At 43.3% G+C, this 21,188-nt stretch overlaps 1 protein-coding gene across 1 annotated transcript; it reads right to left on the bottom strand.

The window, feature by feature from the left end:
* Nucleotides 1–1,089: 1,089 nt before the first annotated feature.
* LOC104998535 (trophoblast Kunitz domain protein 1) lies at nucleotides 1,090–17,911 on the bottom strand. The gene is made up of 12 exons (XM_010853742.1): nucleotides 17,816–17,911; nucleotides 15,529–15,612; nucleotides 14,389–14,460; nucleotides 13,077–13,175; nucleotides 12,498–12,581; nucleotides 11,362–11,433; nucleotides 10,049–10,147; nucleotides 6,408–6,491; nucleotides 4,910–4,981; nucleotides 3,620–3,718; nucleotides 2,116–2,311; nucleotides 1,090–1,670 (listed from the first exon to the last, which is right to left on the bottom strand). Coding segments are annotated over exons 1-12 (1,056 nt in total). The 5' UTR covers nucleotides 17,910–17,911; the 3' UTR covers nucleotides 1,090–1,669.
* Between the last annotated feature and the right edge of the window lie 3,277 nt (nucleotides 17,912–21,188).

The following is a 21,188-nucleotide window of genomic DNA, read 5'->3' as shown; positions in this document are numbered from 1 at the left end:
TGGCTCAGATCATCAGAGTCTTATAACAAAATTTAGGCTTAAACTAAAGAAAGCGAGAAAACTACTAGGCCAACCAAGTATGACTTAAATCCAATCCACTGTGAATATATAATGGAGGTAACAAACAGATTCAAAGGATTAGAACTTGTGAACAGTGTGCCTGAAGACTTGTGTTTGGAGGTCCATAATACTGTACAGGAGGCAACAAACAAAACTATTCCAAAGAAAAAGAAAAGCAAGAAGACAAAGTGGAATATTTCAGTGGTCTCTGGCTGGAAACATTGAAAAGTACAAGTCTTATCATTATTTATACTAAAGAAAGCAAAGCTAGAGATGTTGAGAATTTGCCCAAGACTGGAAAGATATGAAAAACAGCACCAACACCCTGTGTGTCCTCATTTATTCAAATACTAATACTGCTACTTGTGGAGGTCTCCGTGACAAACTTTACTAGTCTGTGGTGAAACAGATACTGTCTGTTTCCAAAGTTGCCTTCATTCTAAATCTTCCCAGAAGCAGAGCAGGAAAGCATCATCAAAGTCCCTTTGCTTGGAAGAGTCGGACCTGCTATGTTAGGCACTGAATACAGCAGCTAAGTGCCATCTCTACACCTCCATTTCCTCCCTTGATGAATTCTTAGCATGATTAATGGAAAAACGTAGGCAAAATGCTAACACAGAGCCAGGGATACTAAACAGTAGTTGACCTTTCTTTACCTGAAGTATGAACCCTCCTCCCCACACGTGACCTCAGGGAATCAGATATCTTAGATAAGTGGACAACTGAGTCTCATACCCATTCTCCTTCTGAGAGTCAGGAGGACAATCTGCTCCCCAGTTTGAGATTAAAAGTAACAAGGAAAAGTTGTCAAGTTGATGTGAATATCTCTCAGGGTTCTCTGTAGCTTGTGATGATATTAAGGAGTCGATGATGGTATAATGGGTTTGCTTCCTATACCCAATAGGGCACAGTCTCTGGAAAGGGGAATGGGAGGTGCCCACTGTCTGCAGAACAGTTAGGAGGACCACCATTTCCATGGACACTATTTGTTAAGGTTTGTAATTATAAACAACAGACTCCAGTCAATTTAATTTTAAATATACATTTATTGAAATATAAACCATAGTGTTTGAAGCTACAGAAATGAAAACTGCAACATCGTTGTGTGGAAAAGGGGCTTTTTTAAACCAAACTCTTCTCTCATTACTGATGTGGAGAACTGGATGCTGGAAATTCCACCTCGGCCACCCACAAGGAGAACAGTGATGGTGGGCAGGGGGATGAAGGTGAGCATGCCTTGAGGATGGGGGTGAAAACAAAAATCCTGTGTTACACCGCAGGCTCTGCAGTTACTCTGGTCATGAGGGATGTGCTTCTACATTCCTTCCTACTTTCTTCAAATAACTATAAACTGTCTCATTGGTGTCAGGAACTGGGTGAAGTGCTAGGGGTAAAGGGAAGACGTGCTCTCATGGTGCTGAGAACCAGTTGGGTGAGACAGAATTAGACACGTTGACCAATGGAGGAAAGGAAAAGGCAGGCTCTGCTAAGGATGGTCGGGGAGAGAAGGACTGTGAGGAGGCTGAAGAGGTTCAGACGCAGCCACAGCCCAGTCCTGCAGGGGCCCTCGTCGGACTTCAGAGTTCCTGAATCCATTATTTGCATGTCCTCTGCAAAAAGAAAGGAACTTGTTGAGGGCCATCAGTGTAGCCCCAGACCTAGACAATGGTCAACTTAATAGATCCCATATTTTCAAATAAATATGGAACCACATTCCTGAATCATGAACAAGAAGGAAGTGAATTTTCCAAGACTATGTAGGGCACCCAGAAGCACTGCAGACCTGCCCTGAAGGGTGGCTGAATCAGTGTCCCCAACTGAGAAAGAGGAGCATGTGATCAGGCTCAGATGACCACAAAGAGGCATCAGTGGTTGACCTTCTGCCATCCTCTCCCTGGAGAACTCGCTCAGTGTGGTTTCACAGAACACTGCAGCCTCTCCTCCTGGCAGCAGCGAGGAGGAAGACACTGTGCAGGGTGAATGGTGTGTGGCCCCCTGAGCTCCGCCCCTTTCCCCAGCCCTTCCCCTCCTCCTGTGCCTTGGCCCCTGTCTTACCACAGGGACCCTGCCTCTTGAGAGCAGGTCTTCAGGCAGTCCTCTAACTTTTCAAAGTTGTTTCCATTCCCTTCACAGCCATCATACACAAACTGCTCACAGAGGCCGGTCTGGGCATTGTAGAAGTACCTGGTCATCACGGCATTGCAGCCACCTGTTACTTTAGGCTCCAGGCAGAGGGCAGGCTTAGAAGCTGCTGGAATGAGAGGGGCAATGGCTCGTTATCAGGATGGTCATCAAGCTCCATACAAAGACAACAGCTAGAACCCCTAGTTTGTTTGCCACTGAGAATGTTAAGGTTGTGGAGGAATGCCAGATTGAAAAGACTATTTGAAAACCTGCTTTCTGGGACAGAATCATGAATGTTGCTAGCAGTGACATGATGTAGTAATCATGTACAAACATATATCTCCTCATGCAGTCTTCTAAGGAAGTTTGGTATAATGCATTTGAATAGTCTTAAATCATCTGTGAGACTTCCAAGGTCGTCCAGTGGTTAAGAATCTGGCTTCCAATACTGGAGTCATAGGTTCAATCCTTTCTCAGGAAACTATACTCTCCAATGCTGTAGACACTAAGGCAGCAGGGCATAAATTCTTTATATTCATGATTGTTAACCTGTTCAAAGAATCCATATTTCCCCTCTTCAGATGAGGAAACTGCAGATAACTTTCCCCAGGAACAGAGCATGCAGGTGGTAGATTCAGGACAAATTGCTGATGTCACAACCCATCTAATACAATACCTAATTCTACCAGGAATTCGGAAAATACAGCGCACTTGTAAGAGTATCTGGAGTCAGTCCTATGCTCATTACTTCCTTGTACCCAAGGTAACATAAGCCCCCAGCCACAGGCCAGAGCGAGCCTGGGTTTCTCCTAACACAAATCTGTGATGTCTCTGCTGCTGCTGCTGCTGCTAAGTTGCTTCAGTTGTGTCCGACTCTGTGTGACCCCAGAGACCACAGCCCACCAGGGAATTCTACCATCAACGAATTCCCCAACATCCACTGGGCGTCCCCTATTGAAATGACGTCTGATTTGAAATTCAAGCAGTTAGTGCAGACCCCAAAGGTTAAGCACTCATGACTGTCCCCAGTTTAGTGCTGGACACGTGGTCCCTACTTACTTTGGCTTGTGACCCAATGGATAAAATGGGGAAGTCCATGAACTCACCTCCATGTTCAATAACTGATGGTTACTTATGACCAAACTGAGGAAAACACTTACTTGTTGTTCTCAGATAATACACATGAAGCATTCACAAACAGTGAAATGGAGGAGACATGTAGGGCAAAGGGGGCGTGGAGGTGTGCCGAGCCTCCATTTCTTTGTGAGAACTGCACCCTCACAATCGTATTCACCACCCAGAAAACTCTGAACCTATGTACTTATTCACTGTTGAGGTTCCAAGAAATGGGCATATTTATTGAATCATTGGTCACTGGTGATTGATCTGAATCTCTGTGTCCTTCACTCTTCCCCGAGGTGCAGAAACTACAAACCTTTATTCTCCTCGTTGAGTGCTGAGTATTCAATCTTGAGTGTTTGGTATTCCTCTAGTGTATGGTTATTGAATTGTATTCCAGAAATCATCACCTGACCTATGAAAGAGAGTACGTATTAAGAGTTTCAGGAGGCCTGCTTCCTGAAACAAGAAATGGATCAAACATGGACAAGATAGAAACAGTCAAAAGACAATAAGATAAAGGGCCTGGAGACTTTTGTAATATCGTCTCACCCTCATCCCACATCCTGCCACACAAGGGCTTTGTTTCTGGTTTCCCTGCAGTTGCCCTCTTCCGTGGTTCAACGTCTTTTGATTAACTTTAATAATAAAGGAATAAACATTATTTGATAAAGAAATATTTTTACTTGGCCAAAGCAAGTAGGTAGGTAGAGAAATTATTTCAGAGTCACACATTATGGTGGAAAATGGACAAATCTGGCAATGACAAGTGAACAAAGTCTTTCCATTCATAACTCGTCACCTATTTGAAGAACTCATGGAATGTTTCCCCTGTTCAGATGAGGAAAGTGCAGATGACGTGCCCCAGCATACAAGCATGCGGGTGGCCTAGTCAGGACAAGACACAGCCATGTCCCAACCCATGTGATACACTACTGATTGGCTAGGAACTCGAAAATACAGAGAACTGGTGAGATTTTCCAGGTCCAGGGTCTTATTTTCTCTATTCACCTCTCCCCAAGCCTTGCATGAGCCCTCAAATCACAGGAGAGGGTGGGTCTGGGATTTTCCTGACACCAAATACATGGTTTTTCCACCAACCATGGAAACCAGCAGCCAAGGGATAGACCACTGTCAATTGACTTCTGATACCATATCTGTGGAGTTAGTGCCAATGCCACAGGTTGAGGTACCAAGATCGCCCTGACTTCAGATGCAGCCATGTGGGCTCACCTTATCATGCTCTGATCAAGAGACTGAAAGTTGAACTTTCCATGACCCCAACTCCATGCCCAAAAACTCAATCGAACCAGCGACCAAACTCAGGAAACCTCTTACTCACTGTCCTCACTTTAAGGTAGAGGATAAAATCAGGAACAGTGAAATGGAGGAGATCTTTAGGGCATGGGAGGAGTGGAGGTGAGTGGGGCTTCCATGCCCTCCTGAGTAAAACACCCTCCCCTCAGGACCATTTGCTCTCCCCTCACTATTTATAGATTTTTACTGAAGTTTCACTCAATAGGCATAAGTATTGAATTGTCAGCCAGTGGTGACTGATCTCAGTCTCAGTGCCCTCCCTCTTCCCAGAGGTGCAGAAAGTTCTAACCTTTAATTGCTTTATTGATTATTTCAGCCAATCCAGTTAGTATACTGGTTCCCTTTTTGACAATCTTGGTACCTGTAAGAAAAGATTTCAAATTTTTCAGTAATATTGGACCATGAATTAGGACAAGTTTCAAACATGGAAAATAAAATCATAGGCAAAAGTGGACAAAGGAAAAGGCTTGGAAATTTTGCTAATTTGTACCAGCCTTGGTCCAGGAGCCCAAGGAAGCAGGTAGAGAGATCTTTTCATGAATCTACCCTGGTGGAAAATGACCAAACTTGGCCATGAAATGAGAATAAGCTGTTTAGTTTTTTGATTGCTAAATTTTCAAAGAACTCATTTACCACTGATCTACTGGAGGGATTGGGGGCAGGAGGAAAAGGGGACGACAGAGGATGGGATGGCTGGATGGGATCACGGACTCAGTGGACGTGAGTTTGAGTGAACTCCGGGAGTTGGTGATGGACAGGGAGGCCTGGGGTGCTGCAATTCATGGGGCCGCAAAGAGCCGGACATGACTGAACAACTGAACTGAACTGACTGTTCAGATGAGGACTATAGATGACTTGCCTGAGGACTCATGGCATGAGGGTGATACGGTCCAAATAAGACACTTCTTTCTCAAAACCCACTTGATACACTATCCTATTCAGGCAGGAACTCTGAACATATGGATAAATGCTGAGAGCCTCTGGGTGCAGTGTCCTACTTTCATTACTCCCCTGTCCCCAGGACTCACCTGAGCTCCCAAAGCACAGGGAGACTGAGTCTGGTTTTCCCTGACACCAAATCTGTGGTCTCTAGAAACAACATGCCATTTGCAGAAGGAAATGGTAACCTACTCCAGTATTCTTGCCTGGAGAATCCCAGGGACAGAGGAGCCTGGTGGGCTGCCCTCTATGGGGTCGCACAGAGTCTGACACAATGAAAGAGACTTAGCAGCAGCAGCAGAAACAACATGCAATTCCTCCAAATACCCACTGGGTGTCCAACAGGGCCATTTAACTCTGACAGCAAATCCAGGGAGTTAGTATAGAGTGTGTAAATTGAGGGCTCAGAACAGTCCTCATTTCAGATGCCAGCCATGTTATCCTGAGTCACTCCTGATTTGACAAAGTGTCTAAAATTGGGAAGTTCCATCACCCCACTCCATGTTCAATAACTCAGTAAATCTGATGACCATACTGAAGATGACCACTCCATATGGATGTCACGCTATCATAAAGGATAAATCTAGGCACAGCGAAATGAGTGAGAGGTGCAGGGCAAAGTGGAAGTGGAGGTGTGGGGAGCCTCCATGTCCTAGAGAGCACATCACCTCATCACATCTTCACGTCACCACCATGTGTTACCACCCCAAATGCTCTCTGAATATCCATATTAATGGATTCTTATAGAGGTTTCTTTAAATAGGCATTTTGATTGAATTCATAGGGCAGTGGTGCCTGTTCTCAAATCAGTACCCTCTCCTCTCCCCAGAGCTGCAGAAAGTTCACACCTGTAGCCACACCGTCGATGATACTTGTAACCACATCTATGACTGAACGCTTCTCAGGTCCCCTTCTACGGCTTGTCTCCACACCTATGAACAAAAGTAAATTCCAACAGTTTCAGGAAGCCTGGGACGTGAACCAAGTAAGGATCAAATATGCAAATAAAATAGTAGTCAAAACTGGATAAGGAAAGGAACAATTGTGGATAATAAAATGATAGTCAAAAAGGGACATGGGCAAGGACATGAAAACTTTCCTAATAATGTCTCAGCTTTGGAATCAAGAGTCATTCTATAAGGGCCCTTTGCTACATTCCTGGCAGAACATCAACCCACGTTTTTCTAATTATTTTTCATGAAAGAGGAATTCTCATTATTTGACATCTAAATATTCTTTCTTGCCCAAAGTAAAAGGTTAAAGACATGCTTTTAGATTAACACATCTTGGCAGAACATGCACAAAATTCACAATGAAATATTTATGCACCATTGAGGTCTCAAGAAATAGGCTCATTGATTGAATCGCTGGTCATTAATCAGAATTTCAGTGTCCTTCCCTCTTTCCTGAGGTGCAGAATCTACAAACCTGTATTATCCTCAATGAGTGTTGAGTATTCAATATTGAGTTTTGGGAATTCCTCTAGTGTATGGTTATCAAATTGTATTCTGGAAATCATCACCTGACCTATGAAAGAGAGTAAATTTCAAGAGATTCAGGAGGCCTGGTCCATGAAACAGGAAAAGGATCAAACATGGATAAGAAAATGACAGTCAAAAGACAACAAGGGAAAGGGCCTGGAGACTTTGGTTATATTGTATCAGCCTTGCTCCCACAGGCTATCCCACAAGGGCTGTTTTTCTTGTTTCACTGCTGTGTGCTGCTGCATGATTCAACCTCTTTTTATTATTTTCGTAATATAGGAATAAACATTATTTGATAAAGTAATATTTTAACTTGGCCAAAGCAAGTAGGTATGTAGAGAAATTTTTTCAGATCAACACTTAGTGGTGAAAAATGGACAAATCTGGTTGTGACATGTGAATAAAGCCTTTGAATTCACGACTCTTCATCTATTCGAAGAACTCATGGAACATGTTTCCCCTGTTCTGATGAGGAACCTGCAGATGACTTGCCCAGGATACAGGCCTGTGAGTCCTGGTCAGGAATAGATACTTCTATGTCACAACCCATTTGATATACTATTGATTGGCTTGGAACTCGAAAATACAGAAAATTAGTGAGAGTTTCCAGGTCCTGGGTCTCACTTTCTCTACTCACCTCTCCCCAGGCCTCACGTGAGGCCTCAAATCACAGGGAGGGTGAGCCTGGGTTTTTCCTGACACCAAATACGTGGATTTTCCACCAACCATCCAGTGTCCAACAGCCAAGGGGCAGACCACTGTCAGTTAACATCTGATACCATATCTGTGGAGTTAGTGCCAATGCCACAGGTTGAGTTATCAAGACTGCTCTGACTTCATATGCCAGCCATGTGGACTCGTGTTATCATGTTTCTGACCAAGAGGCTGAAACTTGAAATTTCCATGGCCCCAACGCCATGCTCAAAAAGTCTGAACCAGGGACCAAACTCAGGAAACCTGTTATTCACTGTCCTCACATTAAGGTACAGCATAAGATCAGAAACAGTGAAATGGAGATCTTTAGGGTATGGGAGAAGTGGAGGTAGGTGGAGCATCCATGCCTTCCTGAGCAGAACACCCTCACCTCAGGACCATTTGCTTTGCCCTCATAAGCTCTTTGATCCAATATTTATGGATTTGTGCTGAGGTTTCACTCAACAGCCATAAGTATTGAATCATCAGCCAGTGGTGACTGATCTCAGTCTTAGCGCCCTCCCCTCTCCCCATAGGTGCAGAAAGTTCAAACCTCTAATTGCTTTATTGATTATTTCAGCCAATCCTGTTAGTACACTGGCTCCCTTTTTGACAATCTTGGTACCTATGAAAGAAAAGATTTCCAAATTTTCAGCAATATTGGACCATGAACCAAGACAAGTTTCAAATATGGAAAATAAAATCATAGGCAGAAGTGGACAAATGAAAAGGCTTGGAGATTTGCTAATATTGTACCAGCCTTTGTCACACAACCCCAAGGAAGCAGGTAGTGAAATCTTTTCATGAATCTCTTCTGGTGGAAAATGACCAAACTTTGCCATGAAATGAAAAAAATCTGTTTAGTTTTATGGCTGCTAAATTTCAAAAGACTCACTTAGCCTGATCTACTGTTCAGATGAGGACTATAGATGACTTGACTGAGGACACATGCCATGAGGGTGATAGGGTCCAAACAAGATATTTCCCTGCCAAAACCCAATTGATATACTATCCTCGTCTGTCAGGAACTCTGAACATATCAATAAATGCTGAGAGCTTCTGGGTGCAGTGTCCTACTTTCATTACTCCCCCAGGATTAGTGAGTAACTTTCATTACTCCCCAGGATTCATCTAAGCTTCCAAAGCACAGGGAGAATGAGTCTGGGCTTCCCTGACACCAAATCTGTGGTCTCTAGAAACAACATGCAATTCCTCCAAACACCCACTGGGTGTCCAACAAGGCAATTTAATTCTGACAGCAAATCCATGGGGTTAGTATAGATTGTGTAAGTTGAGGGCTCAGAACTGTCCTCAGCTCAGATGCCAGCCATGTTATCCCGAGTCACCCCTGATTTGATAAAGTGTCTAAAACTGGGAAGTTCCACTACCCCACTCCATGTTCAGTAACTCAGTAAATCTGATGACCATACTCAGGAAGACCACTCGAATTGGAGTGTCGCATTATCAAAAAGAATACATCCTGGCACAGCGAAACGAGTGAGAAGTTCAGCGCAAAGTGGAAGTTGAGGTGTGAGGAGCCTCCATGCCCTAGAGAGCACAGGATCCTCACATCACCACCGTGTGTTACCACTCCAAACACTCTCTGAATGCCCACACTCATGGATTCTTACAGAGGTTTCTTTAAATAGGCACTGTGATTGAATCATAGACCGGTGGTTCTTTTTCTCAATCTAGTGCCCTCTCCTCTCCCCAGAGTTGCAGAAAGTTCACACCTGTAGCCACACCGTCGATGATACTTGTAACCACATCTATTACTGAACGTTTCTCAGGTCCCCTTCTATGGCTTGTCTCCACACCTATGAAAGACAGGAAATTCCAACAGATTCAGGAAGCCTGGGACATGAACCAAGTAAGGATCTAATATGCAAATAAAATAGTAGTCAACACTGGACAAGAAAAGGGACAAATATGGATAATAAACAATAGTCAAAAGGGGACATGGGAAAGGGCCTGGAAACTTTTCTAATAATGTCTCAGCTTTGGTATCAGGAGTCATCCTAGACAGGGCTCGTTCTTACATCCCTTGCAAAATATTCAACCCAAATTTTCTAATTATTTTTCATGAAAAAAGAATCCTCATTATTTGACATCTAAATATTCTTTCTTACCCAAAGTAAGAGATTAAAGACATGTTTTTAGATTTATACATCTTGGGGGAATATGGACAAAATTCACCATGAAAAATTTATGCACTGTTGAGGTTTCAAGAATTAGGCTTATTGATTGAAGCATTGGTCATTGATCACAATCTCAGTGTCATTCCCTCTTTCCCGAATGCAGAATCTACAAACCTGTATTATCCTCAATGAGTGTTGAGTATTCAATATTGAGTTTTGGGAATTCCTCTAGTGTATGGTTATCGAATTGTATTCTGGAAATCATCACCTGACCTATGAAAGAGAGTAAATTTCAAGAGTTTCAGGAGACCTGGTCCATGAAACAGGAAAAGGATCAAGCATGGATAAGAAAATGACAGTCAAAAGACAACAAGAGAAAGGGCCTGGAAACTTTGGTTATATTGTATCAGCCTTGCTCCCACAGGCTATCCCACAAGGGCTGTTTTTCTTGTTTCACTGCTGTGCGCTGCTGCATGATTCAACCTCTTTTTATTATTTTAGTAATACAGGAATAAACATTATATGATAAAGAAACATTTTAACTTGGCCAAAGCAAGTAGGTACGTAGAGAAATTTTTTTCAGATCAACACTTTGTGGTGGAAAATGGACAAATCTGGCCATGATTCATTAACAAAGACTTTCCATTCATAACTCTTCATCTATTCAAAGAACTCATGGAATATGTTTCCCCTGTTCTGATGAGGAACCTGCAGATGACTTGCCCAGGATACAGGCCTGTGTGTGGACTGGTCAGGACTAGATACTGCCATGTCACAACCCACCCGATACACTACTGATTGGCTCGGAACTCGAAAATACTGAAAACTGGTGACAGTTTCCAGACCAGGGTCTCACTTTCTCTACTCACCTCTCCCCAGGCCTCACGTGAGGCCTCAAATCACAGAGGAGGGTGAGCCTGGGTTTTTTTCTGAAAAAAAATACGTGGATTTTCCACCAACTATCCAATTCCCAACAGTCAAGGGGCAGATGACTGTCAGTTAACATCTGATACCATATCTGTGGAGTTAGTGCCGATGCCACAGGTTGAGTTATCAAGACTGTTCTGACTTCAGATGCCAGCCATATGGACTCACATTATCATGTTTTGCCAAGTGACTTAAAGTGGCACTTTCTATGACCCCAATACCATGCTCAAAAACTCAGTTGAACCAGTGACCAAACTAAGCAAACCTCTTACTCACTGTCCTTACTTTAAGGTACAGGATAAAATCAGAAACAGTGAAATGGAGGAGAATTTTAGGGCACAGGAGGAGTGAAGATAGGTGGAGCGTCCACGCCCTCCTAAGCAGAACACCCTCACCTCAGGACCATTTACCACCCCCCCGCCAACAAACTCTCTGAGCCAACATTTATGGATTTGTGCTGAGGTTTCACTCAACAGCCATAAGTACTGAATCGCCAGTCAGTGGTACTGATCTCAGTCTCAGTGCCCTCCCCTCTCCCCATAGGTGCAGAAAGTTCAAACCTCTAATTGCTTTATTGATTATTTCAGCCAATCCTGTTAGTATACTGGCTCCCTTTGTGACAATCTTGGTACCTATGAAAGAAAAGATTTCAAAAATTTCAGCAATATTGAACCATGAACCAGGATAAGTTTCAAATATGGAAAATAAAATCATAGGCAAAAATGGACAAAGGCAAAGGCTTGGAGATTTGCTAATATTGTACCAGCCTTTGTCCCAGGAGCCCAAGGAAGCAGGTAGAAAAAACTTCTCATGAATCTCTCCTGGTGGAAAATGACCAAACTTTGCCATGAAATGAGAATAAGCTGTTTAGTTTTATGACTGGTAAATGTTCAAAGAACTTATTTAGCGCTTCTTTACTGTTCAGACGAGGACTACAGATGACTAGCCTTAAGTCACAAGCAAGAGGGTGATATGGTCTGAACAAGATACTTCCCTGTCAAACCCACTGGATATACTATCCTTTTCTGCCAGGAACTCTGAACATATCGATAAATGCTGAGAGGCTCTACTTTCATTACTCCCCTGTCCGCAGGACTCACCTGAGCTCCCAAAGCACAGGGAGAGTGAGTCTGGGCTTCCCTGACACCAGATCAGCGGTCTCTCTTGAAACAACATGCAATTCCTCCAAACACCACTGGGTGCCCAAAGAGCAATTTAATTCTGACAGCAGGGAGTTAGTATAGATTGTGTAAGTTGAGGGCTCAGAACAGTCCTCAATTCAGATGCTAGCCATGTTATCGCGAGTCACTCCTGATTTGACATGTGTCTAAAACTGGGAAGTTCCATTACCCCACTCCATGTTCAATAACTCAGTAATCTGATGACCATACTCAGGAAGAGACCACTCACATAGGGATGTCATGTTTTCATGAAGGATGAATCTAGGCACAGAGAGATGAGAGAGTAGTGCAAGGCAAAGTGCAAGTTGAGGTGTGGGGAGGCTCCATGCCCTGGAGAACACAGGACCCTCACATCACCGCCGTGTACTACTACCCCAAACACTCCCTGAGTGCCCATATTAATGGATTCTTATTGGGGTTTCACCAAACAGGCATTTTGATTGAATCATTGGCCAGTGGTGCCTGTTCTCAATCTAGTGCCCTCTCCTCTCCCCAGAGTTGCAGAAAGTTCACACCTGTAGCCACATCGTCGATGATACTTGTAACCACATCTATTACTGAACGCTTCTCAGGTCCCTTTCTATGGCTTATCTCCACACCTATGAGAGACAGGAAATTCCAACAGTTTCAGGAAGTCTGGGACATGAACCAAGTAAGGATCAAATATGCCAAATAAAATAGTAGTCAACACTAGGCAAGGGAGGGAACAAATATGGATAATAAACAATAGTCAAAAGGGGACATGGGAAAGGGCCTGAAAACTTTCCTAATAATCTCTCAGTTTTGCTATCAGGAGTCATCCTCCACAGGGCTCTTTCTTACATTCCCTCTAGAACATTCATCCCAGGTTTTTCTAATTAGTTTTCATGAAAGAATAATACTCATTACTTGACACCTAAATATTTTTTCTGCCTAAAGTAAATAGTTAAAAAATTATTTAGATTAACACATCTTAGCGGAACATGCACAAAATTCACCATGAAATATTTATGCACTGTTGAGGTTTCAAGAAATAAGCTTATTGATTGAATCATTGGTCATTGATCAGAACCTCTGAGCCCTCCCCTCTTCCCTGAGATGCAGAAGCTACAAACCTCTATTTTCCTCACTGAGTGTTGAGTATTCAATGTTGAGTGTTGGCAATTCCTCTTGTGTATGGTTATCAAACTGTATTCTGGAAATCATCACCTGACCTATGAAAGAGAGTACATTTCAAGAGTTTCAAGAGGCCTGGACCATGAAACAGGAAAAGGATCAAACATGGATAAGAAAATGACAGTCAAAAGACAACAAGGGAAAGGGCCTGGGGACTTTCGTTATATTGTATCAGCCTTGCTCCCACAGGCTACCCCACAGGGACTGTGTTTCTTGCTTTCCAGGCAGCTGTCCTCCTCTGTGGTTCGATATCTTTGGATTACTCTCAATAATACAGGAATAAACATTATTTGATAAAGAAATATTTTTACTTGGCCAAAGCATGCAGGTAGAGAATTTTTTTCAGATCAACACTTTGTGGTAGAAAATGGACAAATCTGGTCATGAGACGTGAGTAAAGTCTTTCTGTTCATAACTCATCATCTGTTCTAAGAACTCATGTACATGCTTCCCCTGCTCAGATGAGGAAACTGCAGATGACTTGTGCCGGGACACGAGCATGTGGGTGGACTGGTCAGGATACAGTATTCTCATGTCACAACCCATTTGATGCACTATTGATTGGCTAGGAACTCAATAATACAGAGTACTGGTGACAGTTTCCAGGTCCACGCGCTTACTTTCACTACTCATGTCTCCCCAAGCCTCACTTGAGACCACAAATCAAAGGAGAGCGTGAGTCTGGGTTTTGTCCTAATGCCAAAAACGTGGTTTTTCCCCCAACCATCCAATTCCCAACACCCAACAGGCTCTCACTGTCCATTGATATCTGATACCGTATCTGTGGAGTCAGGGCCAATGCCACACACTGAGGTATCAAGGATGCCCTGACTTCAGAGGCCAGCCATGTGTTCTTGAGTTATCATGCTTCTGACCAAGTGACTGATACTCGAAATTTCCCTCGCTCCACCTCCATGCTCAAACACTCAATGGAATAAGCGACCAATCTCAGGAAAACTCTTAATCACTGTTCTCAAATTAATGTCCAGAAAAAAACTCAGAAACGGTGAAATGGAGGAGATCTTTAGGGCATGGGAGGAGTGGAGTTAGGCAGAGCATCTATGCCCTCCTGAGCAGAGCACCCTCACCTCAGGACCATTTGCTCCCCCTTCCTAAGCTCTCTCAGCCAATAGTTATGGATTTGTGCTGAGGTTTCACTCAACAGGCATAAGTATTGAATCGTCAGCCAGTGGTACTGATCTCAGTCTCAGTGAGTGCCCTCCTCTCCCCATAGGTGCAGAAAGTTCAAACCTTTAATTGCTTTAGTGATTATTTCAGCCAATCCTGTTAGTAATCCAGCTCCATTTTTGACAATCTTGGTACCTATGAAAGAAAAGATGTCAAATTTTCAGAAATATTGAACCATGAACCAGTAAAAGTTTCAAATATGGAAAATAAAATTATAGGCAAAAATGGACAAAGGAAAAGGCCAGGAGAATTTTAATATTGTGCCAGCCTTTGTCACACAAGCCCAAGGGAGCAGGTAGAGAAATCTTTTCATGAATATTGTCTGGTGGAAAATGACCAAACGTGGTCATGAAATGTGAAAAGCTGTTTAGTTTTATGACTGGTAGATGTTCAAAGAAGTCATTTACCGCTTATCTGCTGTTCAGATGAGGACTATAAATGACCTGATGAGACGTCACGAGGCTGATAGGGTCTGAACAAGATACTTCCCTGTCACAACACTTGATGTACTATCCTCTTCTGCCTCTGAACATATGGATAAATGCTGAGAGCCTCTGGGTTCAGTGTCCTACCTTCATTACTCCCCTGTCCGCAGGACTCACCTGAGCTCCCAAAGCACAGGGAGAATGAGTCTGGGTTTCCGACACCAAATCTGTGGTGTCTCTAGAAACGACATGCAATTCCTCCAAACACCCACTGGGTGTCCAACAAGGCCATTTAATTCTGACAGCAAATCCAGGGAGTTAGTATAGACTGTGTAAACTGAGGGCTCAGAACAGTCCTCAGTTCAGATGCCAGCCATGTTATCCTGAGTCACTCCTGATTTGACAAAGTGTCTAAAACTGGGAAGTTCCACTACCCCACTCCATGTTCAATAACTCAGTAAATCTGATGGCCATACTCCGGAAGACCACTCACATAGGGATGTCATGCTATCATAAAGGATAAACCTAGGCACAGCAAAATGAGTGAGATGTGCAGGGCAAAGTGGAAGTGGAGGTTTGGGGAGCCTCCACGCCCTAGAAAACATAGGACCCTCACATCACATCGTGTGTTACCACCCCAAATGCTCCTTGAAATCCATATTAATGGATTCTTATTGGGGTTTCACCAAACAGGCATTTTGATCAAATCATTGGCCAGTGGTGCCTGTTCTCAATCTCAGTGTTCTCTCCTCTCCCCAGAGTTGCAGAAAGTTCACACCTGTAGCCACACCGTCGATGATGCTTGTAACCACATCTATTACTGAACGCTTCTCGGGTCCCCTTCTATGGCTTGTCTTCACACCTATGAAAGACAGTAAATTCCAACAGTTTCAGGAAGTCTGGGACATGAACCACGTAAGGATCAAATATGCAAATAAAATAGAAGTCAACACTGGACAAGGGAGGGACAAATATGGATAATAAACAATACTCAGAAGGGAACATGGTATGGGCCTGGACACTTTCCTAATAATGTCTTAGCTTTGGTCCCAGTGCTCAACCTACACAGGCCTGTTTCTTACATTCCCTGCAACACATTTATTCCAGGTCTTTCTGATTATCTTTCATGATAGATGAACACTCACTATTTGACACATAAATATTCTTTCTTGCACAAAATAAGTAGTAAAGGAAATTTTTTCAAATTTTTTTAGATTAACATATATTGGTGTACAATGTAGGAATTCAGCATGAAATGTGATTTATTTCCTCATACATATGAATGGTAATCTGTTCCAAAACCCATGTAACATGTATCCCCTGTTCTGATGAGAAAATTGCAGATGACTTGTTCCAGGACATGGCATGTGGGTGGCAGGGCCAGGACAAGATACTAGCATGTTATAACCCATTTGATACACTCCCTGATTCTCCCAGGAACTCTGGAAATACAGATAACTGAGATCAATTTCTGGTTGCAATGTGTACTTTCATTGCTCTCCCTTTTTGGAGCATCACCTGAGCCCCAAATCACAGGGGTGAGTGATTCTGCATTTTTCCCTGGCACCAAATATGTGGTGTCTCTACCAACAGCAACCAATTCCCCAAACATCCACTAGGTGTCCAACAAGTCCATTTACATCTGATGGGAATCAATGGAGCTATTGCAGATTCTGTAGGTTGAGGGCTCAAGAATATTCAGTTCAGATGCCAGCCATGAGACCCCATGTCAATCATGCTTGTGACCAAATAATTAAAATGGGAGGCTTGCAGGTCCATGACCCCATCTTCAAATTCAACAACTCAATAGAACCGGTGGCTGAACTTCGGAAAACCATTGCTTGCATTCCCAAAATAGAACTCGAGGCAGAAAAATGGAAGAGATGTGCAGGCAAAGAAGGAGGGAGGTGTGCCTAGCCTCTGTGCCCTAGTGAGCACAGCTTCACATCAGCTTCCTGTATTCACCAACCCACAAGCTCTCTGAGCCCAGTTCTTATGTATCTCTCCCTAGGGTTCACTAAGCAGGCATGTTGGCTGGAATATCAGCCACTGTGATTGATCTCACTCTCAGTTTCCTCCCTTCTCCTCAGAGGTGCTGGAATGGCAGTTGTTGAAAATTGTAAACAGTAAATGCATGCTTGTGATTTCTTGGACACCAACCACATCTTGAGGTTCCCTTGAGTTGCCTCTTCTGACTCATCTCATAACATCTAATGGCAGGAAACCCTAACAGTTTTAGGAGACCTAGGCCATTAACTAAGAGATGGTACAAATTTGAATCTTTTTATTACAATGCAGGGCTTTCCTGGTGGCTCAGCTGGTAAAGAAACCGCCTGCAATGCAGGAGACATGATTTCTATATGTGTTGAGAAGATCCCCTGGAGAAGGCAAAGGGATCCCCATCCCAGGATTCCAGCCTGGAGAATTCCATGGACTATACAGTTCATAGACTGTATAGTCTGTATAGACCATACAGTTGGACGTGACTGAGCAACTTTCACTTTACTTACTTTTATTACTACACTATAGTGAGGTTCAGGGACATGACAGGAACAGGAATAGAGAGTCTCCAAAATGGGGACCCTGGTCTGGTAGAGTTATATATGTATAAATTGTAATATATATCTTCATGAGAGTCAAGATATCAGTGGAGTTAAACCTTTGCAACTTAAGTCTTCCCTGATGGTCCAGTAGATAAGAATGCACATGCTAAGGGAGGGGACATGGGTTCTGTCCCAGGTTGGGAGGATTCCACACGCCTTGCAGGAACTAAGAAGGTGAACTGCAACTTATGAGCCCAATTCCTAGAGCCCTTGCTCTGCAGCAAAAAAGCCACTTCAACGAGAAGCCCACACACCACAACCCGAGAGTAGACTGCGGAACTAGAGAATATCCTTCCATAGGGAGGAAGCCCAGTGCTGCCAAAACCAAAGAAAAAACAGACAGTACCCTGACCATGACAGGAGAAATCCAGAGATGATTGGAAATACCACTCCACACCTGCCCTTCCATGGACTTCTATCATTTTCCCAGAAGCTGTAGAAGAGAGGTGAGGCTGGACCTACCTTCATCCTGGATATGGTGTATATTCAGCGGGGTGCTGTCCACCAGGATAACCAGGAGGAAGAGAAGGGCTGCGGAGAGGCAGAGCCGGTTCATCTTCGTGGCCTTGCAGGAGGGCTCCTGAGGATGCTGGGGATGCACTGAGCTTTAATATCCTGGCTGAGGGGTGGGATCAGGTGATGAGGAGGGGAGTGGGCAAGGGGAGGAGTTGGGTCAGTCCTGTTTATTGCGTAATCTCCCTACCTAACCATGCCTCCTGCTTCTGTCTGCAGGGCTCAAAAGCCCAGTAAAGAGCACTTCTCACTTGATGCCTGTGGGTCTCGTGTAAACACAGATTGTGATCAGCGAGATGGAGTTTGTCCTATATGGACAGTCAGGGAGCATCCCAGCCCCTACAGCAGCACCTGGCATGTGATGAATGATAAGTAGGTGGATGAGGACAGATCAGAGGACAGATAAGTGACCAGCAGTGTGGTAACCACGTCCTCCATTTCAGCCAGCTGCAGGTGTCGTCTCATCTGGACCTCAATGTCCTGACCGCCCCCTCCACCTCAGATGACAACTGGGACACAGGTCACCTTCCTACAACCATTGCCACAGCTTCTCTGGTGGATGGACACTTGCACTTTACCAGACATTGGTCCAGGAAGGGACTTAGCTGGTGAAGGTGCTGTTGTCTTGGGCAATAACCCTGTTTATACATCAAAAAATGAGTAATGGGGGTGGCTGAAGGGAAACAGGGAGCTGAATCTGTCTCCACAGCATGTCCAGCAGTCATCCCTCACCTGGTTTCACCAACAGGAGAGCGGTCTCCCTGAGTGGACATCAGGCAACCTCAGAAGAACACCGTATCCACCTAGTTCTTCCTGCTCTCTCCCTCTCTGTCGATAGGACCATAGGACCTCAGTTTGGGTACCAGCTCTGCATTTTCTTACCTTTTTCCCTGAGGATTTAAACCTCTCAGAACCCCAAGTCTTCAGGAATCACATGAGACACGTGCTGTGCACCCACGTGGTTGCCATGGAAGCAATGGATGCAACAGCCATATATTCCTTCTCCCGAGAAGGCAAAGTCCTTTCTAGTAGTAATAAAAACAGTAATGAGTAATTTCTCCAGGCAAAACTTCGATTCTTTAATATAACTAGCATTATCCTAGACACATGAAATATGTAGTTCATCTAATCCTAAAAAATCTTTAAATAAAGGGGGAGAAATTGTTGACATATCCTTGTGTTACTGAGGAGGGACCTGAGATATAAAGAAATAAAGCAATTAGCTTATATCATAGCTTGTAGAGAGAGGATTTGGACCCAGCGATCTGACTTAGAGGCTGTGCACATGCACTCTGCTGCACTGCAAGCTGTAAATTAGAGTGCACACATGCCACACCCACCATCCCTTCACTCACTCTTGTTTATTACTTGTAGTTACAAACATAGAACAGCATTGAGAATGGCGGGAGCTCTCAATACCAACAGCAGTGGGTTACTCACAAAACAAGCCACTGTGGGTCAAGGGTATACTCTCTCTGAGACATTCCACGTGCATGATTTCATTTAGCCTCATGTCAATCCTACAACATCTGGGATTCTCGCCCTTTGTCAAGCAGAAAGCAGAGGCTCATAAGTAAAGCTACTTGCTCAGGACACACAGCCTGCTGATGGTAAAACAAGGATTCGCATTCATGAGGCGCTCCAGCCCTGCCCCTCTTTCTGAGTCAATCTCTGCATCTGAGACCAGGGAGTAGCTGAGACTCTCCCCTCAAATAACTCCTCTTTTCTCCCTTCTCATTTCTCATCAGTCTATCTTTCTCTCTCAATGTCCTCCTCTCCTGGTCTTCCTCACTATGGTCCTCATTACAGGTCCCCCGGATCCACAAGCCTAGTAATAGGCCAGTTCTCGCTCCAGCTCCCCGTTTCCTTGCTCATGGAAGTGTGGTCATTAATTAGAAAGCTCCCTGGTCCCTGAAGGCCTCTTTAGAGAAACTGAAAGACAGGAACAAACAGTCACTGTATACTGGATGAAGATAAGCGGTGCCAACCCACTGGGACCCCAGGTCATATCTCTGCTTCTGTTCCTCAGTATCTCCACCTGAATAATGAGAATCTTCAATTCCATGGTAATAAGGCCACATCTTCAAATGATGGAATGCACCTGGGGCAGACAGGAGATGTTTAGATATTTGAGATGCTGTGCCGTTGGAGAGGTATGTTCATATCTGCGTAATAGGTCATTACTTTCTTGCTACATGATAAAAGAGCACCTGATATTTTGAACCCTGTAGTATGTTTTTCCAGATTATATTCAAGATTAAGAGGGGATGTATCCTTAGGATGCACTTCTGGCTAAAATATAAAAATATATGTTTCGTTAACTACAGAGTTCATTTTATAATTTTAGGCATTTATAAAATTTCATGGTGGGACATTTCATATAAAGTTTTTCCTCCAATTAAAGTAAATAAATTTATCAGAGCAGAAAAAGAAATAAAAGGAATCCAAATTGGAAAAGAAGAAGTAAAACTCTCACTATTTGCAGATGACATGATCCTCTACATAGAAAACCCTAAAGAATCCACCAGAAAATTACTAGAAATAATCAATGACTACAGTAAAGTTGCAGGATATAAAATCAACACACAGAAATCCCTTGCATTCCTATACACTAATAATGAGAAAACAGAAAGAGAAATTAAGGAAACAATTCCATTCACCATTGCAATGGAAAGAATAAAATACTTAGGAATATATCTACCTAAAGAAACTAAAGACCTATATATAGAAAACTATAAAACACTGGTGAAAGAAATCAAAGAGGACACTAATAGATGGAGAAATATACCATGTTCATGGATTGGAAGAATCAATATAGTGAAAATGAGTATACTACCCAAAGCAATTTATAGATTCAACGCAATCCCTATCAAGCTACCAACAGTATTCTTCACAGAGCTAGAACAAATAATTTCACAATTTGTATGGAAATACAAAAAACCTCGAATAGCCAAAGCGATCTTGAGAAAGAAGAATGGAACTGGAGGAATCAACCTACCTGACTTCAGGCTCTACTACAAAGCCACAGTTATCAAGACAGTATGGTACTGGCACAAAGACAGAAATATTGATCAATGGAATAAAATAGAAAGCCCAGAGATAAATCCACGCACATATGGACACCTTATCTTTGACAAAGGAGGCAAGAATATACAATGGATTAAAGACAATCTCTTTAACAAGTGGTGCTGGGAAATCTGGTCAACCACTTGTAAAAGAATGAAACTGGACCACTTTCTAACACCATACACAAAAATAAACTCAAAATGGATTAAAGATCTAAACATAAGACCAGAAACTATAAAACTCCTAGAGGAGAACA

This window comes from Bison bison, unplaced genomic scaffold, assembly GCF_000754665.1.
Source record: "Bison bison bison isolate TAMUID 2011002044 unplaced genomic scaffold, Bison_UMD1.0 scf7180017853184, whole genome shotgun sequence".
NCBI classification, from domain to species: domain Eukaryota; kingdom Metazoa; phylum Chordata; class Mammalia; order Artiodactyla; family Bovidae; genus Bison; species Bison bison.
Note: the sequence above shows the minus strand (reverse complement) of the source record. Positions and strands in the feature narration are given on the sequence as shown.